General features: G+C 46.6%; 1 protein-coding gene across 1 annotated transcript in view; it reads right to left on the bottom strand.

The window, feature by feature from the left end:
• Positions 1-318: 318 nt before the first annotated feature.
• The window catches only part of LOC148524689 (5-hydroxytryptamine receptor 3A-like), a 57,136-nt gene continuing 36,721 nt past the window's right edge, over positions 319-20,733 (bottom strand). The window contains exons 6-9 of the mRNA XM_088471976.1: positions 8,064-8,224; positions 4,485-4,692; positions 687-893; positions 319-596 (exon numbers count right to left, since the gene is read on the bottom strand). Of these exons, the coding sequence (XP_088328102.1) occupies positions 319-596; positions 687-893; positions 4,485-4,692; positions 8,064-8,224 (854 nt within the window). The remainder of the gene's footprint in view (positions 597-686; positions 894-4,484; positions 4,693-8,063; positions 8,225-20,733) is intronic.

The raw sequence follows: 20,733 nt of genomic DNA, 5'->3' as shown, positions 1-20,733 counted from the left end.
TGCATTCTATAAATAATAGCTAGAAGTTGATATGTTGCTATGGGCCACATCTCTACCTGTCCTTTGAGGAAGGTTTGATACTACTCCCGCTAGATGTGGTTTAGGGGCATTGCATGGAATCCTAATCAAACTGAAGGAAATTAGGCTTTGTGTTCAATTTAGGGTATATATTTTCAGACCAGACTGTCTGTATGTATTAACTGTCATAAACTTTACCAGTCAGGATGTATGACTTATGGTGACACTGCTATGTGTGAGAATGACACAATAGGGGCTGATTTGTGGTTTGGCCTCTGGCCAGAGTTCTGTCAGTAAGTATCATGTGATCCACATGCCAATAACAACTACAAACATGGCAATGACAATGATGATATGTAGCCTGAGGAAAAGCCTGTCCACTATCAAAGCTGCAGTGTACCACCCTGACTTGTTATCTTCCATGTTTTTAGAGTAGGTCAAATCCTGTTGGATCTGTAGAACTTCCACCAGCAGCCTTTTTAAGATGTGTACTTCCAGATGCGTTCTTCCCTCGTCCTGTGTGTCCGTCCTCCACTGAAGGGGGGTAGCACATGCTTTGTTTCCATTACCATTGCCCCCTAGGAGAGAAACAAGGGTTAGTAGGCAGTTAGGTAATCTTCTTACTCAACATGCACATGGCTTGTGTCACCCATCCAGCCTGTACTCACCCTTTCTGGCTCTAATGACAGGAGCCATGTCTTGTTTGGAGGGCTGGACCTTGAAGCACAGGATACGGGCCAGGTGTCTAATGATCAAGAACTTTATCCAGGCTGGGACATTTGATTGAGTTTCAGACAACATTAGCATATAAGAGGTTGCAATGGTGCTAATTATACTGACTACCATGACGGCAAGACACACACAGCAGAATATACCTGTACACAAAGAACAAAAGAAGCATTCACCAAAACTGTATTCACAACTGGTTCGTACAGTCGCAACTGGTAAAATGCTTCCCATCAATAGTAAGGAGAGGAATAGAGATGAGAGAACTGTTTGAGCAAGTGCAGAAGGTCCATTAAACCAGACGGCTTGCTGGTCTTGGTCTTGTTCGTGGTGAATTGGGGGCAATTTGGCATGTTCGACCTAAAGTTCTATGATCTAGATTATAAAATACCAACTAGAGGTAGAACACTGTACATTGAATGTCACTACTTCTTAAATGTAAGAGGTTTGTTAAATGTGCTCTTTGTTCATACACGATTGGCCCATGCTGATGTTTACTGAACATCACACATGTACATGGAGTGTGTTCAGCAAATATGCTGCACATAAGTCAGACGCACTCGATGGACGTCCGACACCATCATAAAAACCATTGAACAGGGTCTATCAACACAGAAATTTTTTTTAGACTTTTTGAACAGCTTCAAACATGCTCAATCCATGGTTGAATTTTTCAAAATGGAAAGTAATATGAGCAGTTCCTACAATACTTCAAATTTGACAACCTAGTTCAAGAACCATTTTTAGAATGGTTCAATCACGTCCATTGAAGAACACAAGGGCAGTTATTTAAGAAGGTCATGGCTCCTGTGGTGCAGCATGTGGATGTATGCACTGCTGTACTGTGCTATAACTAGGGCTTAAAGTGGTCCTGGAGAGGGGTGTGGTATAAGAGATAGACAGTAATTAGTTAGACAATGTCTAGATAGACACCAGATGTTAGACAGTCAATAGTTAGGGAATAAAGTTAGACACAAACAAAAGTCAGACACACTAAAGTTAGACATGTAAAAAGTTCGACAGGTACAAAAGATCGACAGGGTCAAAAGTTCGACATGAAAATGGTCGACACAAAAATGGTCGATAATGTTTTTTTTTTTTTTTTTAGCCCTAATCTTCACCCTAACCCTAACCCTCCCTCCTGGTGCCTAAGCCTAACTGTCTGGGTAAGTGGCTAACCCTAACCGTGGGGGTAAGTGCCTAACCCTCCAGTAAGTGCCTAACCCTGAACCTAACCCTAATAAAAAAAATAAAAATAATGTGTTGACCATTTTTGTCTTATACATGTCGAACTTTTGACCCTGTCGATCTTTTGTACCTGTCGAACTTTTTACGTTTCTAACTTTAGTGTGTCTGACTTTTGTCTGTGTCGAACTTTTATCCTTGTCTAACTATTAACTGTCTAATTAGTTAGACAATGTCTAGATAGACACCAGATGTTACTGTCTGTCTATAGTCCGGAACCCCCTGGAGAGGTGGTGGAACTCATCTTTCCTGCCACTTACTCCCCACCCCTCCGCCATGCTAGTCTGACAGGCCAAGACAAGTGTGAAAACTGTTCTTTACACACACACTCACAAATTGTTGTGTATAGGAAACAGTAAATTGAATGGCTGGGGGCCACCGAGGCCCCCATAAGCTTTGGGGGCTATGACAATGTGAAATGCATTTTAGATGCTTTTTTAACACTTCTGCTATCAGCTGAGACTACAATGTTAGATCACGTAAAAAGAAAAAAAAAATGTTCTATATCATCAGTGTTATTTTTCTGCCGTGCCTCTGCATTTTTTTATGGGGTCCCCACAAACTAGACTATGTCACTTGGATGCCTAATGTTTTTTGCAACCCCTGTGTATTGCCTTTGCTTGATTCTTTCCTTACCTATATACTGGTTTCTCTGACAAAATTGAGCCTCCCTAGGCTCTGTCTGTGGGACTTCTTTGCAGGGATTTGGTGGAGGTGGAACTAGTTCCACCTACCATTAGCGGTGATGGAACTCAGTTCCACCCCATTCTTGCCCATTTTAACCCCTGGTTATAGTGCACAATTTATATGGAATGGGAATGAAATGCCGGTGGCTGTTTAGCCACTGGTTCAAATCCCGGCAGCGTGTTCCCAACAGCAGGAAATCCCGACAGCGACAGGTAAGTGATCTAACCCTCCCCTCCACCCCAACCTCCCGGGATGGTGCCTAACCCTAACCCCCCCTTACCGCTCTCTAAACTAACCCTCCTGGTGGGGTGCTTAACTTTAACCTCTCCCACGGGGTGCCTAACCTTAACCCTCCCCTCTAGGGGTGCCTAACCCTAACCCCCCTCCCAAAACCTAACGCTAACTGCCCTAAACCTAACCCTCCCCCCCGTGGCTAACAGGACGGACGCCCCGGACTTACCTTGTTCAGGCACGCGTCGTCCTGGATTCCGGCATCGGGATTATGATAGGCGTCGGTATTTTTGACGCCCATCATAAATCCTTTGCCGGCATTCTGCAGTCGGGATTGTGACTGGCGGCCACTAAACTAGATCCCATTTATATACACAGGTGCAAGGAGCAAGTTTATGGTAGGTTTTTGCAACCAAAGTGTCTCTTAAAAAAAAGATTCCATTTTCCTCCAATAGTCTGCTATCATGACTGTAATGCATCTCATGAAAGAAAGGAGATATTAATGTTGGCTTAATTTCAAGGGTGAAATATTTAATTTTTTTTTTTTTTTTTTAAACACTGTCTTGCATGCTTATGCAGATTGTTCCTTAATCTCTCATTGATTAGTAAATCCCACATTCATTCACCAATTCTTATGAGAATTTGTTTACTCCACAATAGGCTGCTCACAAATGGCGATCCCTGATTTAGCAAGGATCACCATTGCAATCGCATATGCAGATGGACGATTATTGTGTACCACACATGTATCGCAGTGCACGAATGCTTCACTGTGATCGCACTGCGATCACGGAGATCACGCAGAGAAATTGCAGAGTGATTGCCAGACAGAGAGCATTTGGGGGTGGTGACGGGGGGTTGGTCAGAGTAACGCAGGTGTGCCAGTGCATTTGAACGCCGTTACAGGGGCGTGCATAAATTAGCCCCTGCGTCGGCATACACAGCTTGAGTGCTCACTGCGTACAGGAAAGTTAGCAATTTCTAAGTGAGGTCTGACCTGTCGTAATGGTGCGAGAGGCTCCGATGTACTTCGATGTTACCAATGTTTTGGATGGATTGCAAGGTATTACGGATGTGTGAGAGGGGAAGTGGGTGTATGCGTGTTGTCCGTGCGAGTACTTTACGATTGCAATTATTAGCATACTTTCACAGCAGAACTGCATGCGCGATTGCAGCCGCATCATCGATCCTTGCTGAATCAGGCCATCAGTGTGTTATATGTGTGTATGTCTGTGTGTGGCAGACTCCTATAGAGCAGGGACTGATGTAAATAATTTTATATGATCTGTAAAGCACTGTGTAATATAGTCGCACAATATAAATAAATTCTAATAATAATAATAACCATTTTTTTGTCCCATAAAAGTAAGCGCACAGCCTACACTGCAATGCCTTAATGGCATTTGTAAATTGGAAGTGAATGTCGTGTTTAAAGTTACTTCACAGGCATAAAACACACTGTTTTAAAGATTGTACTCCTGTAAAAAATTTTTTTTAACATATTTAATGAGTCACCGACCAATTGATGGGAGGTTTCATGCCACAGAGTTCCTGTGGGGAATAGAGAATTGACTTACCTAAAATTGGGGGCTTGTCCGTACCAGGAAGCATGTTGTTCAGAATCAGCAAGAGCATGAAGAATCCCAAAATCACTGTTATTTTGAAGAGTAGTCTGCCCCCATGTCCAATGTGAATAAGCGTGCTGATAATGTCCAAAGAGACCAAGAAGCATGCTGGGATGAAGATGTTTAGGATGTAGATTAGAGGGGCTCGTTGTAAGTTTATCTGAAAAGGAGAATATGAAGATAAAAATCAAATCGGCCTATAGCATTAGCTATATACCTATAGGTAACTAATTAATTTGCTGTGAACATTTCTATTTTTGGAATTCTGAGTAAAAAACAGTTGCATCAGAATTGGGGAAATTGCTTCTGAAACCTATGCACATATATCATCATGTACTAATCTCATTACAGCAGCACTAAACAGTATTTGGCATGACATTGATATATTGCCCCATGCTGCCTGCAACCTGATTGAATCAGCTTTGGGTCTGAATCAGTGTTCAAAGTGTGCTGGTATGCTGCGGTATGACATGCAGGCACTTTGATTCAGGGATGGACATCGATTCGTGATGGTTTCTAAGCATCAAAGTTTTTATTTGATGGTAGTGTTTTTACTATTCAATGGCGGCTTTCCGATGTTTGGCACCATCGAATGGTAATGATTTGATGGTGTTCCGATGGGACCTTTTTTTAAGGGGCAGAGACTGGATACAGAAGAGCTGGCTGCAAGGAATTACCTTGCTGCGGGAGTCCGACCAGGACCTGCGGGTGACAGTGATGCCTGAATGGAGGCACCCAGGAGCCGAATGTGAGGACAGCACTCGAACTCTGGAGCAGCAAGTACATAGTAACTGCTTGTTGCCCTGCCCCAATCCCACCCCCAGTTTCTGCCCTGATCCAGCCCCCAGTCCTGTCCCCATCCAGCCACACTGCAGGGGTATTTGGGCATGCACAAATCATATGAATAGTTTTTTCTATCAAATTCTTTTGATGCAATGGTAAATTACCATTTAATTTAAAGTTTCAATGGTGGAAGCCCAGCCATCATTTGATGGTGGGCTTTCGATGTCCATCCTTACTTTGATTTGCACTGACCCTGATTGAAGTTTAGCTGCATCTGTACCGTGAGCAGCTGTACAGTGGGGGACTGGCTTGATTGCTGTATATGTGACTCACACAGCCACACACACCAGAGTCCTGCAGAGTTGCTCGCCTGTATAACACAGCGTCCCGCTGGAAGTTCTGCTGCTTTCTGGTCCGGAGGCTGGATGGCCCCTGACTGCCTGTTGCTGCTCCTGGGTTGCCGCTGGATGGACCTCTGGTGCTTGCTCCCCGCTCCCCTCCTCATCTCCACTCCCCCTGTGCCTCTCCTCCCCTTCTGCTCACTTGACTGCTTCTGCTCTTGGCTCCCGCGGGGTTGGAAGTTACCGATGGTCGGAACACCGCTCCCTGCTCCCCTTCTCATCTCCACTCCTTCTGTGACTTTCCTACACCGCCTCTGGGTTCCCCTCGACCTCTGCCACCCACAGACGCCATCTTAGCAGACAGCTTGGCTGACTGGTTACAGGATCACCTGGTGAGTTATACTATCCAGGGTGCCTGTGTGTGTGTTTTTCCTGTGGGGGTCTGTGTGTGTGTGTGTGTGTTTTACACATTATGCACTGTGTGTATAATGTGTAAGGGGCGTTACTGTGTGGCATAATGTATAAGGGGCACTCCTGCTTCATAGCATAATGTGTTATAAGGGGCACTACTATTGTGTGGCATAATGTGTATAAGGTGTACTACGGTGTGGTGCACTACAAGACACACCCCTTGTGAGTGGTCACGTCCCCTTTTCCAATGCGCACATAAGTACGACCTTAAATTTTCCATACTTCTAAATTCCCACTTTGACCACTGGTCTGAATCATACCTGCACCGAAGTTAGAATTAATTTTAAATTGTGATAGGGTTGGTAAGGCTGCATAGAAGGTATGTGCTACTGAGAGCAATCAAACTGAACAGGATTACTATCTAGGAGGCCAGGCAGTGATATATTAACTAAACTAAACTTTGAAGGTACAATGGTGTTGCAGCGATTATATGCAAATAGTGGACAAAGGTCCTGATTCATGTGCAATGGCTAACAATCGCTCGATCTGCATTAACATCAGCATTTTTGTGCGGATCTGGATCAGACCCAAAGTGTGCCAGTAAGGTTTGCATGAAAAATGGCTTTCAGTCTACCAATGTCTGATCTGGACAGGAAGGATGAAGCAAGAAAACCCCTCAAATGGTGCCTGGTTGATGGTGTTGGCAAACACTGTGTCAGGTGTCATTCCAGAATATCCCATTAATGCTCCATTGGGTTCAGATTTGTGGACTGAGAAAACCATGACCTATAGATAACATCAGGGTCATGCTCATCAAACCAATGGGCAGTGACAGTGTGAATCACACCTACTGTGTAAATGGGACCATTGTCAACTTGGAAAAGATCCATCTGGTCAGCAAAGAAATGCTGCAACATGGGTTGAAGAAGATCACTCAGTACCAGTAAGTAGTGATTGGCACTGACGGTACCATCTAAGGGAATAACTGCACTGAAGTTATGAAAGAAAAAAAACAGCCCCATTACATTATGGAACCACCAGAAACAAGCACACAGGGTGTATAATATCACCTTCCTCACCTGCTTGGTAGTCCCTGGCCTATGTTCTTTGCACCCCTGAGCTCATAAACCTGCACGGCTACTATGACATGTGTTAGGAACACAAGGTGGCTGTGTTGTACTTAGGACATTCAGGGTCTTATCGGCTTTAGTATTGTTATTGTTAGCCATGCATCATGATTGCTTGGGGTCACATACTTTCTTCTGGCTGCTGGTGTCACACTGGGCTTGATTCAGATTTGTTAAGTCTGTGTATGTGTCGTACTGTGCATGTGCCCTGATGGTTACCACTGGAGGGCGCAGAACGAATTTGGCAATTTCAGTGGAAGTTTCTGGGAGGTAAGAGGAGGGTGGCTAGACAGATGCGGACGCATCACCGTCATAGACTGTGCCTTTTTCTGCAGTTACACTGATTTCAGTTGCCATGTTCAGATAACATTCTGCACCTCCATAGGCCATACTTACCGACTCTCTCGCAATGGCCAGGATGCTCCTGAAAACCGTGTGGTGTTCCCGACCCCCACAAGAGAGGGCAAGCCTCCCAGATTGGCCTATCCGGCTCCCCCTGAACTTACTTTTCGAAAGTGGGTGGTCCAGAGGGATCTGATGATGCGATTCGCGCTGAATTGCCTCATCATAGTCCCGACCCCTGCTTTACAATGCCGGAAATGACCTCCCACAAACGGTCGCTGACTGTCAATCACATTGAGGGTAAATGTTGCTGTAAGCGATGATGGTAATGTACCTTGACACATGTGCAGTGCGTAGTTTACCAATAATTGCTCAACTGCATAAATATCGGCTTTGCGTCCAACTCTAAATCAGCCCTATAGGCGAATATATTGTGTATTTTGCATGTGCTTTTTTTAGAGTCATTTCTGTTCAACTCTCTATCTGCAACTTTGTTATCATAATTTTTCTAAAGCAGCATTAATCACCGTGAAGATCACTTGGCTGTATGCAAATCCTTCAGTCCATAGCGTTGCGTTGCTTACACTGACGTCCAACAGGGCCCAGTCTCCTTTACTGACAAAAATATCCTGTGTTTGTTTGTTAACCTGAGAGGAATTGTATTGTGGTAACATGACGATGTCTTCCACTGTAAAGAAGCAGAACATGTACGTCAGACATGTAGAGCGCACACACCCCAGTGACCTATTTCTGCAGGGCATTCTCTTTTGGGATGTGGTAATTGGAACACTAGAAAGCAGAGAATGTAAATCAAATGTTTTTACTGAATATAGTTGTGTCTATCTCCCCGTTACCGCCCCCAAACGCTCACTGCCAGCCTGAAAACTCTATCACCGGCACTGGGGCAGCGTTAGCGCCAGCAGGATATAGAGCAGGGGTGGGGAACTTTTTTTCTGCCGAGGGCCATTTTGATATATATAACCTTATTCGCGGGCCTGGTGCAGGCCACGCTCCCTCCATGTGATGTCACATGGGGTGGGGCCACAATCGCCGGTGATTACAGCAATACCAGGAGCATCCTGATGATGCTCCGGGGAGCTGTAAGAGCAGCGTTGTGACAGTCTGAAGCATCCTAAGGACACTCCAGGCGGCACTGCTGCATAAATTCTGGCTGCAGGGTGTCATTCTAGGCACCCTGCAAGCCAGATGAGACTAGCAGAGAAAAGCTCTAAGGGCCAGACCAAATGACTCCGCAGGCCTTATACGGCCCCCGGGACTGAGGTTCCCCATCCCTGATATAGAGGCAGGAGCCAATCTGGACTGATTCCAGGATGATAGACAGTACGTAGGTGGAGACTCAGCGAATGCTTGCAGATGTGATATTCTATAATGGATGCAGGGTGTGCGGTGCACACAAGCTCCTGGGTCCAGGGGGGCCCACACCGCACTCCCTGCACCCATTATAGTCTTTATACTTACCTGTCCGTTGTCTCCGTGCAGCGGCCATTTTCCCATGCGCTGTACTGCTGTCCCCGAGAAAACATTTTCCCGGAGATCCACGCATAGTAGCTTCTGGCACTTAGCCAAAATTTACTGCACTCGCGGCACAGCAGGAAAGAGGAGGGGGCCCGCACTGAGTCTGCACCCCACTCCTCTCTTAAAACGCTCATGAATATAAAGATGAATGCTATCACACTGCATCCTGGTTTGGATCAACGATGCATACCACGCCTGCAATTTAGTAAAGCATTATGTAAGATAATTCCATCCCGTTATCTAGGGATGGACTGGGGCTGCTGAATAGCCCTGGCAGTCCCCCTGCGCATGCCCGCAAAAGGCACGTGTCCTTGCCTCAAAAGGGACGTTGTTATGTCTCACAGGGCATGACGCCGGCCCATCTGGCCATCGGCCCTTCTGGTATTCGCCAGAAGTGTCAGATGGGAAGTCCAGCCCTGCCGTTATCTTATCAGGGCCGTCCCGGAATGGAGTATGTTTGACAGCTTTGCAGCCCCCACAGAAACCTCTTGGGGCTGAGGTTGCTTTCGAATAATGGAGGGACTGCAGCAGATATCAGAGATATCTGCTGCAGTCCCTCCTTTATACATTCAGGGGATCCGTAATATTTGTGTGTATCCTGCAATTATTATTTGATAAATAAGCCCCCTAACTAAACTCTGCATATCCTCCTAATGCCCAGAGGGAAGGGCAGTCCTTCAGCCATGGTTCCCCAGAGGTTTCCTCCACAGGGGATTTTGCCTCTCCTGAGTGCAGAAGGATGGCTCTTTGTGAGTCATCAGGTTTCCACCATCTTGTTCCTCTTGTAGGACAAGTTTGTAAGAGACAGAGTGGCCTATTCATCATCGGGGGGCCATATGAAGTATTCACCTCGCTGTGGGGGATAATTAACCCTGGAGCAATTCATCATTGCTCCGATGTGGGGACAGCTGCTCGGAAAAGCAGCTGCCCTCGTGATTAGTAGCGCAGCTACAGAAGTAGCTGCGTTACTTACCTGCCCCTGTGCACGACAATTGCGCATGCAGGACCTGAGATCACACCTGGGCAAAGCCGCCAGGGAGTCAGTAAGGAGGTGACGGAGGCACCCCTTCCCATAGGAAGAAGCAGGGTGGAGGAACTCCTTCCCATAGGAAGAAGCAGGGCACTATTCGGACCCCTGATGGTTAAATATGTGGAAACTAGCATTTCCACATGGTTACCGGGGTATTTTACGTATGATGAATAGGCCCCAAAGTCCAGTCTTGGTCCAGAGTTCCCCATGTTATTATGTAAAGTAAAAAAGTGTCATTTGATTTGTAATAAAAACTCAATGTATTTTTATATAAATTTTGCTTGATGTTGTCTTTGTTTTACTAATGAATGTTCTAATAAGGTGAGGAGGTGGCAGTGAGGCCTAACAAGGTAAATGAGAGCAGAGTTAGTCATGGAAAGGAATAATAACATCATATACAGGTGATAAACTCCTGATAAATAGACCTGCTGCTAACAGAATGAGGCTAAAACAAAACTTGAAAAAGGTCACAGGAGTGACCGAAACGCATAGTTGCTCCACACCTTCGGTTATTCCTCCAGTGTTCACAGATCCTGACATCTTAAGCCCAGCGGCAACAGCGGTGGTGAGTTCCTGAATATATCCACCCTTTGGACATTAAAGCCGGTCACTACAGATGGATATACAATACCTGGGCACAACTGACCAGACCTTTGCCAGTCATCGTGCACCCTGTAGACAGCTATTGGGCAATCACGGAGGCATATTACCTGCCCGTCTGGCACTACAAGCAGGCTCACAGAGATATTGTCTGGAACCGCGGCTGACTATGCACCCCAGGGACAAGTGCGCTTTGTGAGGACTTCCATAACTCACAGAGGTCCCAGACATCAAGGCAAGTGCCATCAGCATTAAACTATTGGGTCTAATTTCAACAAATCCACCGGAGGTAATTACACATGCTAAATGATCTGTTTTATATCATTAATTGACTTCTAATATTACATTTCTTGACATTTAATTGGTAAAGAAAACTTGCGAAAGTAGCTACATTGAAGTATGTTACTGTCACAGATGAAGGATTTTGAGGCTGTGTTCCCGGGCTGGGTCTTGAACCTGACTTGTTAAACTCGGCTGTTCCTTGGAGGAGACTGGGTTTAATGAAATTCCTATGAAAGACCTAAAATCGGAAGGAAGCTATGAACAAGTGTAGAAGCAGCTGAAAGTAGATGAAAGTTCAGGAGCTGCTAATGCGGTTATGAAGCCGAATGGAGATTGATGACAGCACAGGCTGCTTGGAGTGGCTAAGGAGCCGTAAGGAGAATGGTGGTAGCACACCGCTACTAGATGGAGAATGGTGGTAGCACAGGAGCTACTTGATGCGGCTGGGAAGCCGTATGGAGAATGGTGGTAGCACGGGACTACTTGATGTGGCTGGGAAGCTGTATGGAGTATGGTGGTAGCACGGGAGCTACTTGATGCGGCTGGGAAGCCGGATGGAGAATGGTGGTACCACGGATTACTTGATGTGGCTGGAAAGCCATATGGAGAATGGTGGTAGCACGGGAAAGTAGGAAATACTCTAGGAGCACATTGGGGAGACTCTCTTTAGACCACTAAAGAACTTGTAGCACTGGCAATCCATTACTGCTACAGGAATCCTTTAAAGAAGCTGTAGAATGCTTATTGGCCGAGAACTGGGTAGGAATTACTTTATTAGAGGAGACAGTGTCACATGGGTGAATCCAAGATGGCGCACCCATGGAACAGAGCACTGCAGCAGGGTACGTGGGAAACGACGCACCTGAGGCTGAAGACAGGATGCGGGAGCCGATGGGGAGCAGGAGAGGTGAGTCACTGCGATGAGGCAGGCAGGAGGGAAGCCACAGCAGCTGATCGCCAGGAGTCCACGGCACCGTGCTGTAGTGTCCTGACAGGTAAGGGATGGGGTCTGGTTCTGGGGTCTCGAGTGCGGCTTGTGACAGTACCCCCTTCTTCATGAGTGGCCACTGGACACTGTCTTGGTTTAATAGGGAATTTCATATGAAACGCCTTGACTAGAGAAGGAGCATAGACTTCAGAAGAGTTTATCCAAATTCTCTCCTCTGGACCATATCTCTTCCAATCAATGAGGTATTGAAGATGGTTATAACGACAACGAGAGTCTAGTATTCTTTCAACCTTGAACTCCTCACCGCTCTGGGTTTGAACACTTGAAGCTTTGGGAAGAGTCTCCTGGAATCTGTTTAGGATCAATGGTTTCAGAAGAGAAATATGGAAGCAATTGGATATACGAAGAAAAGGTGGTAATTTCAACTGGTAGGCAACCGGATTGAGAACTCTGGTTATTGGAAAGGGACCGATGAAGCGTGGAGCCAGCTTCATTGAGGGAACCCAGAGTCTGAGATTGCGAGTGGAGAGCCAGACCATATCACCAGTTTGAAAGTTCGGAACAGCTCATCTCTTACGATCAGTGAATCTTTTGCATCAAGCTGAGGCTTTAGTTATAGCGGAATGAACTTTTCTCCAGATGTCAGAGAATCGCTGGAGAGATAAGTTAGCTGCAGGCACATCCAAAACTGGAAACGGAGTGAATTCTGGAACTCTAGGGTGACGACCAAACACCGTGAGAAATGGAGTTGACTTAGTGGTAGTATGGTAATGATTGTTGTGAGCAAACTCTGCCCAAGGAAGAAGGTCTATCCAATCATCCTGAGAGGAAGAGATGAATGTGTGAAGGAACTGTTCTAGATCTTGGCTGACCCTCTTGGTTTGCCCGTTGGTTTGAGGGTGGTATGCAGTGGAAAACTTTAGTTTTACCCGAACAGAGTGATCTCCAGAATCTTGCCACGAACTGTACGCCCCTGTCAGAAATGATCTCCTGGGGTAATCCATGTAGCCTGAAGATCTCCTTTAAGAAAAGTTGAGTGAGTAATGGTGCAGAGGGTAGTCCAGTAAGGGGAACAAAATGAGCCATCTTCAAGAATCTGTCCACTATAACCCAAATTGTATTGTGACCCCAAGATGAGGGAAGGTCAGTGATGAAGTCCATTGACTAGTGAGTCCATGGTTGCAAGGGAATGGCTAGTGGTTGAAGTTGCCCAGATGGTGCCTGTCAGGGCACCTTGTGTTGGGTACACTTGACACATGACGAAACGTAGGACCTCACATCCACTTTCATAGAGGGCCACCAATAAGAACGCTGGATGAACTCAAGCATCTTGTCAATTCCTAAGTGTCCAGAGAAATAAGAAGCATGAGCCCACTGTAGTAGCTTTTTGCGGAGATTAGGAGTAAGAAAAGTTCTTCTGCAGACCATTTGGTTGGATCCACCCCTTTGCAGGTAAGGGCTGTAATAGGTGCTACCAAGGTGGAATAACCTTTCACAAACTTGCGGTAATAATTGGCAAAATCTAGGAACCACTGGTAGACTTCAGAGATGATGGAGGGGACCAATCCAGAATGGCCTATAACTTGGAAGGATCCATTTGGAGGCTGGTTCCTGAGATTATGTAACCTAGGAATGGTACATTAGAGACTTCAAACAGACATGTCTCCAGTTTACAGAAAAGTTGATTGGAGCACATCCTCAGAAGGACTTCCTTTACTTGAACTCGATGACTCTCCAGATCTTGAGAAAAAAATCAAGGTGTCGTCCAGGTAGATGACCACAGAGTTGTAGAGGAGATCCCGGAAAATTTAATTCAGAAAGAATTGGAACATGGCTGGAGCATTACAAAGACCAAAGGGCATGACCAGATATTCGGAATGCCCATCTCTGGTGTTGAAGGCAGTCTTCCATTCGTATCCAGCACGTATACTAATCAAGTTATAAGCCCCACTTAAATCAAGCTTGGTAAAAATAATGGCTCCTTTGACTCTGTCAAATAGTTTGGTTATAAGAGGAAGTGGATAACGATTCTTAATTTTTACATCATTGAGCCCTCGGTAATCGATACATGGCCGGAGACCTCCATCTTTCTTTTTTACAAAGAAAAATCCAGCTCCAGCTGGAGACGTGGAAGGTTGAATTAAACCTTTACTCAAATTTCCCTGGATATACTCCGACATGACTTGAGTCTCAGGTATGGATAACTGATATGTGCGACCCCTGGGGGGAAGTTTCCCTGGAATCAGGTCTATGGGACAATCCCACACCCGATGGGGAGGCAATGTATCTGCATTCTGCTTGCTGAAGACATCTTGGAAATTGAGGTAGGGTGTGGGCAAACCCTCAGGAGCTTGTGGAGCTGAAGATCGAACAGGTACTACCCGATGGAGGCAAGTCTTAAAATAATCGGAACTCCAGGACGTTATCTGCATGGTTGACCAGTCAATTTGTGGGGAATGTCTCTGTAGCCAGGGTGATCCAAGAACTAGAGACTGAGAGGCTTTTGGAATCACTAGGAAGGACAACTCCTCAGAATGGAGCACCTCTATGGTAAGTTTAAGTGGCTTGGTGCGATGAGTGACGGTGCCACTAGTGATGAGACTACCATCAATAGCAGTCAACGTGACGACTCATGGTAAAGCTTCAATAGGAATCCGATGGTTATGGACAAAGTCTGTAGTCACAAAATTTTCTGCAGCTCTGGAGTCCAAAAGAGCTTGGACAACTTTAGAACCCCGAGAAAATTTCAACTGAGCTTGGATGGTGGAATCTGACTTCCTAGGTGAGTCAATGGCAACTCCTAACTTAACCTCTCTGTCATAAGTTAGAATGAGGCATTTCCTGGGCGGATGGGACAAGTTTTGACTAGATGTTGAGATAATCCACAATACACACAGAGATTCTGTCTCTGTCTTTTCTGACGTTCTTCCGCAGACAGTTGGGAGCGGTTGACCTGCATGGGTTCTTCACCTACGGGAGGTGAATGCAGTCAAGGAACTGGATGAGATCTTCCACAGTCAAATCTGCCCCTCTCCAAGGCTGAGCCGTGGATCCACTTTGTTACAGAGGGAAATTAAAACATCCAATTTAGGAGGAAGATCACGGGAAGCCAGGTCGTCTTTAAGCCTCTCAGAAAGCCAACTCCAGAAGGCTGCTATGAGGGTGTCCTCATTCCAGTTGAGTTCTGAGGCCAAGGTTCGGAATTGGATGACATACTGTCCGACTGTTTTGCTGCCCTGCCGGAGAATATCAGTCGAAGCGGACGTGATTCTACCAGGTTCATCGAAGATTCTGCAAAACATGGAAATGAATTCAGAGTAGTTGGAAAGTAGTGGATCTGATTTCTCCCATTGTGGGGAAACCTAATCAAGGGCTTGTCCAGAGAGCAGAGATATTGTGTATGCTACTCGGGTTCTGGCTGTAGGGAAATTGGTCAGTTGAAGCTCAAAGTGAATCTCACACTGGTTTAAAAAACCCCTGCATAGTTTGGGATTACCATCAAACTTGCTGGGGAGTGCAAGCTGGAGTCAAGCAGCAGGTGGTACTGAAGGCTGAGACGGCTCAGCGGCGGAGATTGCAGGTTGAGGACTAACCGGAGCAGGGTTTGATAATAGAGCCTGAATGCTATCCAAGCGAGACGACATATCCTGAATAAATTGGATAAGTTGGATTTGAGAAGTCTCCTGTCTTTCCAGACATGAAAGAACATCCTGAGCGGAATCTACACCAGATCACAGACCACTTGCCGAGTCCATCGGGCCACTGTTAACTGTCACAGATGAAGGATTTTGACTCTGTGTTCCCGGGCTGGGTCTTGAACCTGACTTGTTAAACTCGGCTGTTCTTTGGAGGAGACTGGGTTTAAGGAAGTTCCTACGCATGAAAGAACTAAAATCGGAAGGAAGCTATGAACAAGTGTAGAAGGCAGCTGAAAGTAGATGAAAGCTCAGGAGCTGCTAATGCAGCTATGAAGCCGAATGGAGACTAATGACAGCACAGGCTGCTTGGAGTGGCTAAGGAGCCGTAAGGAGAATGGTGGTAGTGCGGGAGCTACTTGATGCAGCTGGGAAGCCGTAAGGAGAATGGTGGTAGCATGGGACTACTTGATGTGGCTGGGAAGCCGTATGGAGAATGGTGGTAGCACGGGACTACTTGATGCGGCTGGGAAGCCGGATGGAGTATGGTGGTAGCACGGGACCTACTTGATGCGGCTGGGAAGCCGGATGGAGAATGGTGGTAGAACGGACTACTTGATGCGGCTGGGAAGCTGTATGGAGAATGGTGGTAGCACGGGAAAGTAGGAAATACTCTAGGAGCACAGTGGGGAGACTCTCTTTAGACCACTAAAGAACTTGTAGCACTGGCAATCCATTACTGCTACAGGAATCCTTTTAAAGAAGCTATAGGATGCTGATTGGCCGAGAACAGGGTAGGAATTACTTTATTGGAGGAGACAGTGTCACATGGGTGAATCCAAGATGGCCACGCCCACTGGAACAGATCACCGCAGCAGGGTACGTGGGAGACGCCGGACCTGAGGCTGCAGGCAGGATGTGGGAGCTGGTGGGGAGCAGGAGAGGTGAGTCACCGTGAAGAGGCAGGCAAGAGGGAAGCCACAGCAGCTGATCGCCGGGAGTCCACTGCACCGCGCTGTAGCATCCTGACAGGTAAGTGATGGGGTCCGGTTCTGGGGTCTCGAGTGCGGCTTGTGACAGTTACATTTCTAAAGGCTCTATTTATTAACATTATTTTTACTAAAACAGTGAAAAAGGATGTTTTCACACCCTTTTGACATTATTTTAGTATCACCTAAAGTTACTACAGGGCAATTGGAGTAGAATTCGTAAAATTCTACTCCAAGCCCTAATTATCACTTATTTTTAGTAAGCAAATCGCATTTCCCATAATTGTAATGGGAAATGTGATCTGGCCAAAGTTACTAAAAATAAATTGTGAAAAAATACCGGGGAAAGCCCTGTGATAATAACGCCACCTAGAGGTGGCATTATCCAGAGCCTCCCCCGGTTACCGGACTCCTGCTCTGCTCTAACAGGCAGAGCAGAGCCCAGAGCCGGCCCCAGTGATCAGCTGTGTGGTCTAAACAGAGCACACGCTCATACACTGCAAAAAAAATAGTAAAAAAAAAAAAAACTTACCAGAGTCCAGGGATTGGTGATCGGGGCTCCGGGTGATGTCCTCCCTCCGGTCAGCTAGGCTCCCAGCCTGCACTGTTGCCCGGTCATCACCTGACTGGGTCCCAATGCAGTATGGAATGTCAGCTGACCGGAGCCACGGAGGACATCACCGGAACACCGATGACTGCAGGTAAGTATAATTAAGGGAGGGAGGTCACGGGGGTTGGTCCGCGATAGCGGGGGCGGGGCTTAGCAACGGTCGTCAGCACTTGTCATTGTATTTTTTGCGAAAATACCGTGTGGAGTGTGTGGAGGGGATTCGCAGGGACAGAGCTTTACCGCAAGCTCTGTCCCTGCAAGGAATTTGTAGTATATCCCTGTGATAGTGCCTGAATCCGCAATGCGAATTCAGTCGGTAATATCACACTACAATCTACATTACAAATGTGGATTGTAGTAAATAGAGCCCTAAGCGTGGATCTCAGACAACGGACACTAACAATAACTTTTTCTTCATCGTGGTTTGGCCTTTTTTTCTCATTTTTTTCTCATTTTTACTGTTGTATTTGTATGCTTTTTGTACAATTGTGGTCATGTCACTTATATTGCTGTACAAGCAAAAAAACCTTTTATATACATGTTGTTTATTTAACTGATTTGTTTTAATAAATAAACGCTTCTTTAATTATATACACACCAGCGCAGAATTAGCATTTATTTTGTTTTAGTGCCTTTGTGAGGTGGGCAATACCTCTGTTTATTCTGCAGCAGGTGTGGTGTTTTAGGTTGTGTGTTCAATCAGCACTGAGAGTATTTTGTTCACTGCTTACAGAATGAGGAACATGGTCTAAAGATGGCCATACACCAGAAATGTTACACTAATTCAGTGACTCACAAAACATTAAATTAATTTATATTCGAAACTGCCTAAGATATTTGTATGGAGCCCACCTGGATAATTGACACCTCAGAAGTGATGGGTGTTGATAACAGAGCTGTAAATAAACATTTTGGTGCCCTGTGCCAGAAAGAGCATTGGTGCCCCCCCATATTGTAAACAGGGACAGTGCGCTGCAGGCGCGCGTACCAAAAAATGGTGTGTGGTCTCTTTGGGAAGGGGTGTGGCCAAAATATAGTACCCTCCATTCACATTAACATTCACAGTAGTTCCCCTTATTCATATTACAATACATAGTAGTGTCCCTTCTCCACATTACGCCACACAGTAGTAGTACCCCTTACACATTAAGTGGCCCATTTATCAAAGTGTATTTGAGGAGTTATAATCCCTGAAAAACACCCGTTTTCTGGGGTTTACCTCAAATACTATGTATCCCCCATATGTATTAAGGATACCTGCTGTGATATCTCCATTACAGCTGGCAGCAGCATCCCCCATAGGTTTCTATGGAGGATGCAATGTTGTCAAATTTACCAATACCCGGAATGAGATGCATTCCAGATATTGGCCCTAGCAGCTAACGCCATCCGTGTCCCTGCAGAAGCGATCATTGATAAATGGGCCCCTAAGTGCACACAGTAGTAATGCTCCATACACATTATGCCACACAGTAGAAATCCCCCCTTACACATTATATCACACAGTAGAAATCCCCCCCTTACACATTACATCACACTGTAGAAATCCCCCCTTACACATTATATCATAGAGCAGAAATCGCTCCCTTACACATATACCACACAGTAGAAATCCCCCCCTTACACATTATACCACACAGTAGAAATCCCCCCCTCTTACACATTATATCACACTGTAGAAATCCCCCCTTACACATTATACCCAGGGCCGGTTCTCCCGTTATGCATGGTACGCAGCTGCGTAAGGCGCCACATAGTGAAGGGCACCTCAGCTGAGTACGATGCGGGCCGACTGTGTCTCTGTGACACAGCTGCACCGCGTATCTAGCGCTGACCGGACGGAGGCCCTGATTCAGAGCCAGACGCTCGCTCTGAATCAGGGCGTTTTTTTTTTTTTTTTTATGGAGCGGCCAGGATGATGGTCGCGAAGGTCAAGACCATCGCGACCATCGGGCTTGCGACGAGACCCTTGTGGTAGGGTCTCGTGGCCGCAAGCCCCAGAGAGCTTTCGTCTCAAACAGAGCTGAAAGCTCTCCCACTGACATCACTTGTAATGTCAGTGGGGCTGCCCCAAACGGTAGGCATTCTCATGGGAACGCCTCCGTCTGGGCAGCCACCCCCCCCGGCCCGCCCACCAAAGGGGGCGTGCTGTCACTCAACATCGACAGCACGCCCCCTTTGGTGCGAGACCAGGAGCGACGGATTGCCCGTAGCTATCCAGGTCTCGCGCATGCACACGACGGAGCTGGCTCTGTCGTGCGCATGCGCTCTGGGCCACCATCGACCCGGTTGCGAGCGCTCAGCGCTTGCGACTGGGTCAGAAACAGGCCCGGAGTTCGGTCAGCGCTACACAGCACAAACACACAACCGCCGGCGCCGACAGCTGTGTGTTTGCTTTAGCAGCTGATGAGAGTCAGACAGACTCATCGGCTGCTGCTCCCACTGCCAGAGCCGGACATCTTCCGGCTCCCGAAGTGGGTAATGGGAGTGACGTCATGATGTCACTCCCATAATGCAAAGCAGCGGACGGAGGAGCTGATATCGGCGGCGGGAGCAGGAGCGGGTTTCAGGTAAGTGTTTTTTTAATTATTTTTTTATTACGTCTCTATTGCGGAGGGGGGGAGGTGGTTTACTACTGGGGTGGCTACTACTGGGGGCACTATAGGGGGGTTACTACTGGGAGCACTACAAGGGGGGGAATACTACTGGGGCGGAATACTACTGGGGGCACTACAAGGGGGGCATACTACTAGTGGCACTACAAGGGGGGACCACTACTGGGGACACTGCATAGGGGGTACCACTACTGGGGGCACTGCATAGGGGGGGCTTAAGGAGCTTACTACTGGGGGCACAAGGGGCACTGCACAGGGGGGACCACTACCAGGGGCACTGTAAAAGGGGCACTGCATAGGGGGTACCACTACTGGGGGCACTACATAGGGGGACTACTACTGGGAGCACTATATAAGGGGAATACTACTGGGGGCACAAGGGGCACTGCACAGGGGGGACCACTACCAGTGGCACTGTAAAAGGGGCACTGCATAGGGTGGAGCCAAAAAATATACTCGCTTACCAAAAAATTTGGGCTAGGGCCGGCCCTGATTATACCACACAGTAGAAATCCCCCCCCTTACACATTATACCACACAGTAGAATTCCACCCCTTACACATTATACCACACAGTACAAATCCCCCCCTTACACATTATATCACAGAGCAGAAATCGCCCCCTTACACATCATACCACACAGTAGAAATCCCCCCTTACACATTATACCACACAGTAGAAATTCCCCCTTACACATTATACCACACAGTAGAAATTCTCCACTTACACATTATACCACACAGTAGAAATCCCCCCTTACACATTATACCACACATCCCCCCCTTACACACTATACCACACAGTAAAAATCCCCCCCATACACATTATACCACACAGTAGAAATCCCCCCCCTTACACATTATGCCACACAGTGGAAATTCCCCACTTACACATTATACCACGCATACCCCCCCTTACACACTATACCACACAGTAAAAATCCCCCCCATA

This window comes from Taudactylus pleione, unplaced genomic scaffold (genome assembly GCF_031769625.1).
Source record: "Taudactylus pleione unplaced genomic scaffold, aTauple2 ptg000117l, whole genome shotgun sequence".
Classification (NCBI taxonomy): Eukaryota; Metazoa; Chordata; class Amphibia; order Anura; family Myobatrachidae; genus Taudactylus; species Taudactylus pleione.
Note: the sequence above shows the minus strand (reverse complement) of the source record. Positions and strands in the feature narration are given on the sequence as shown.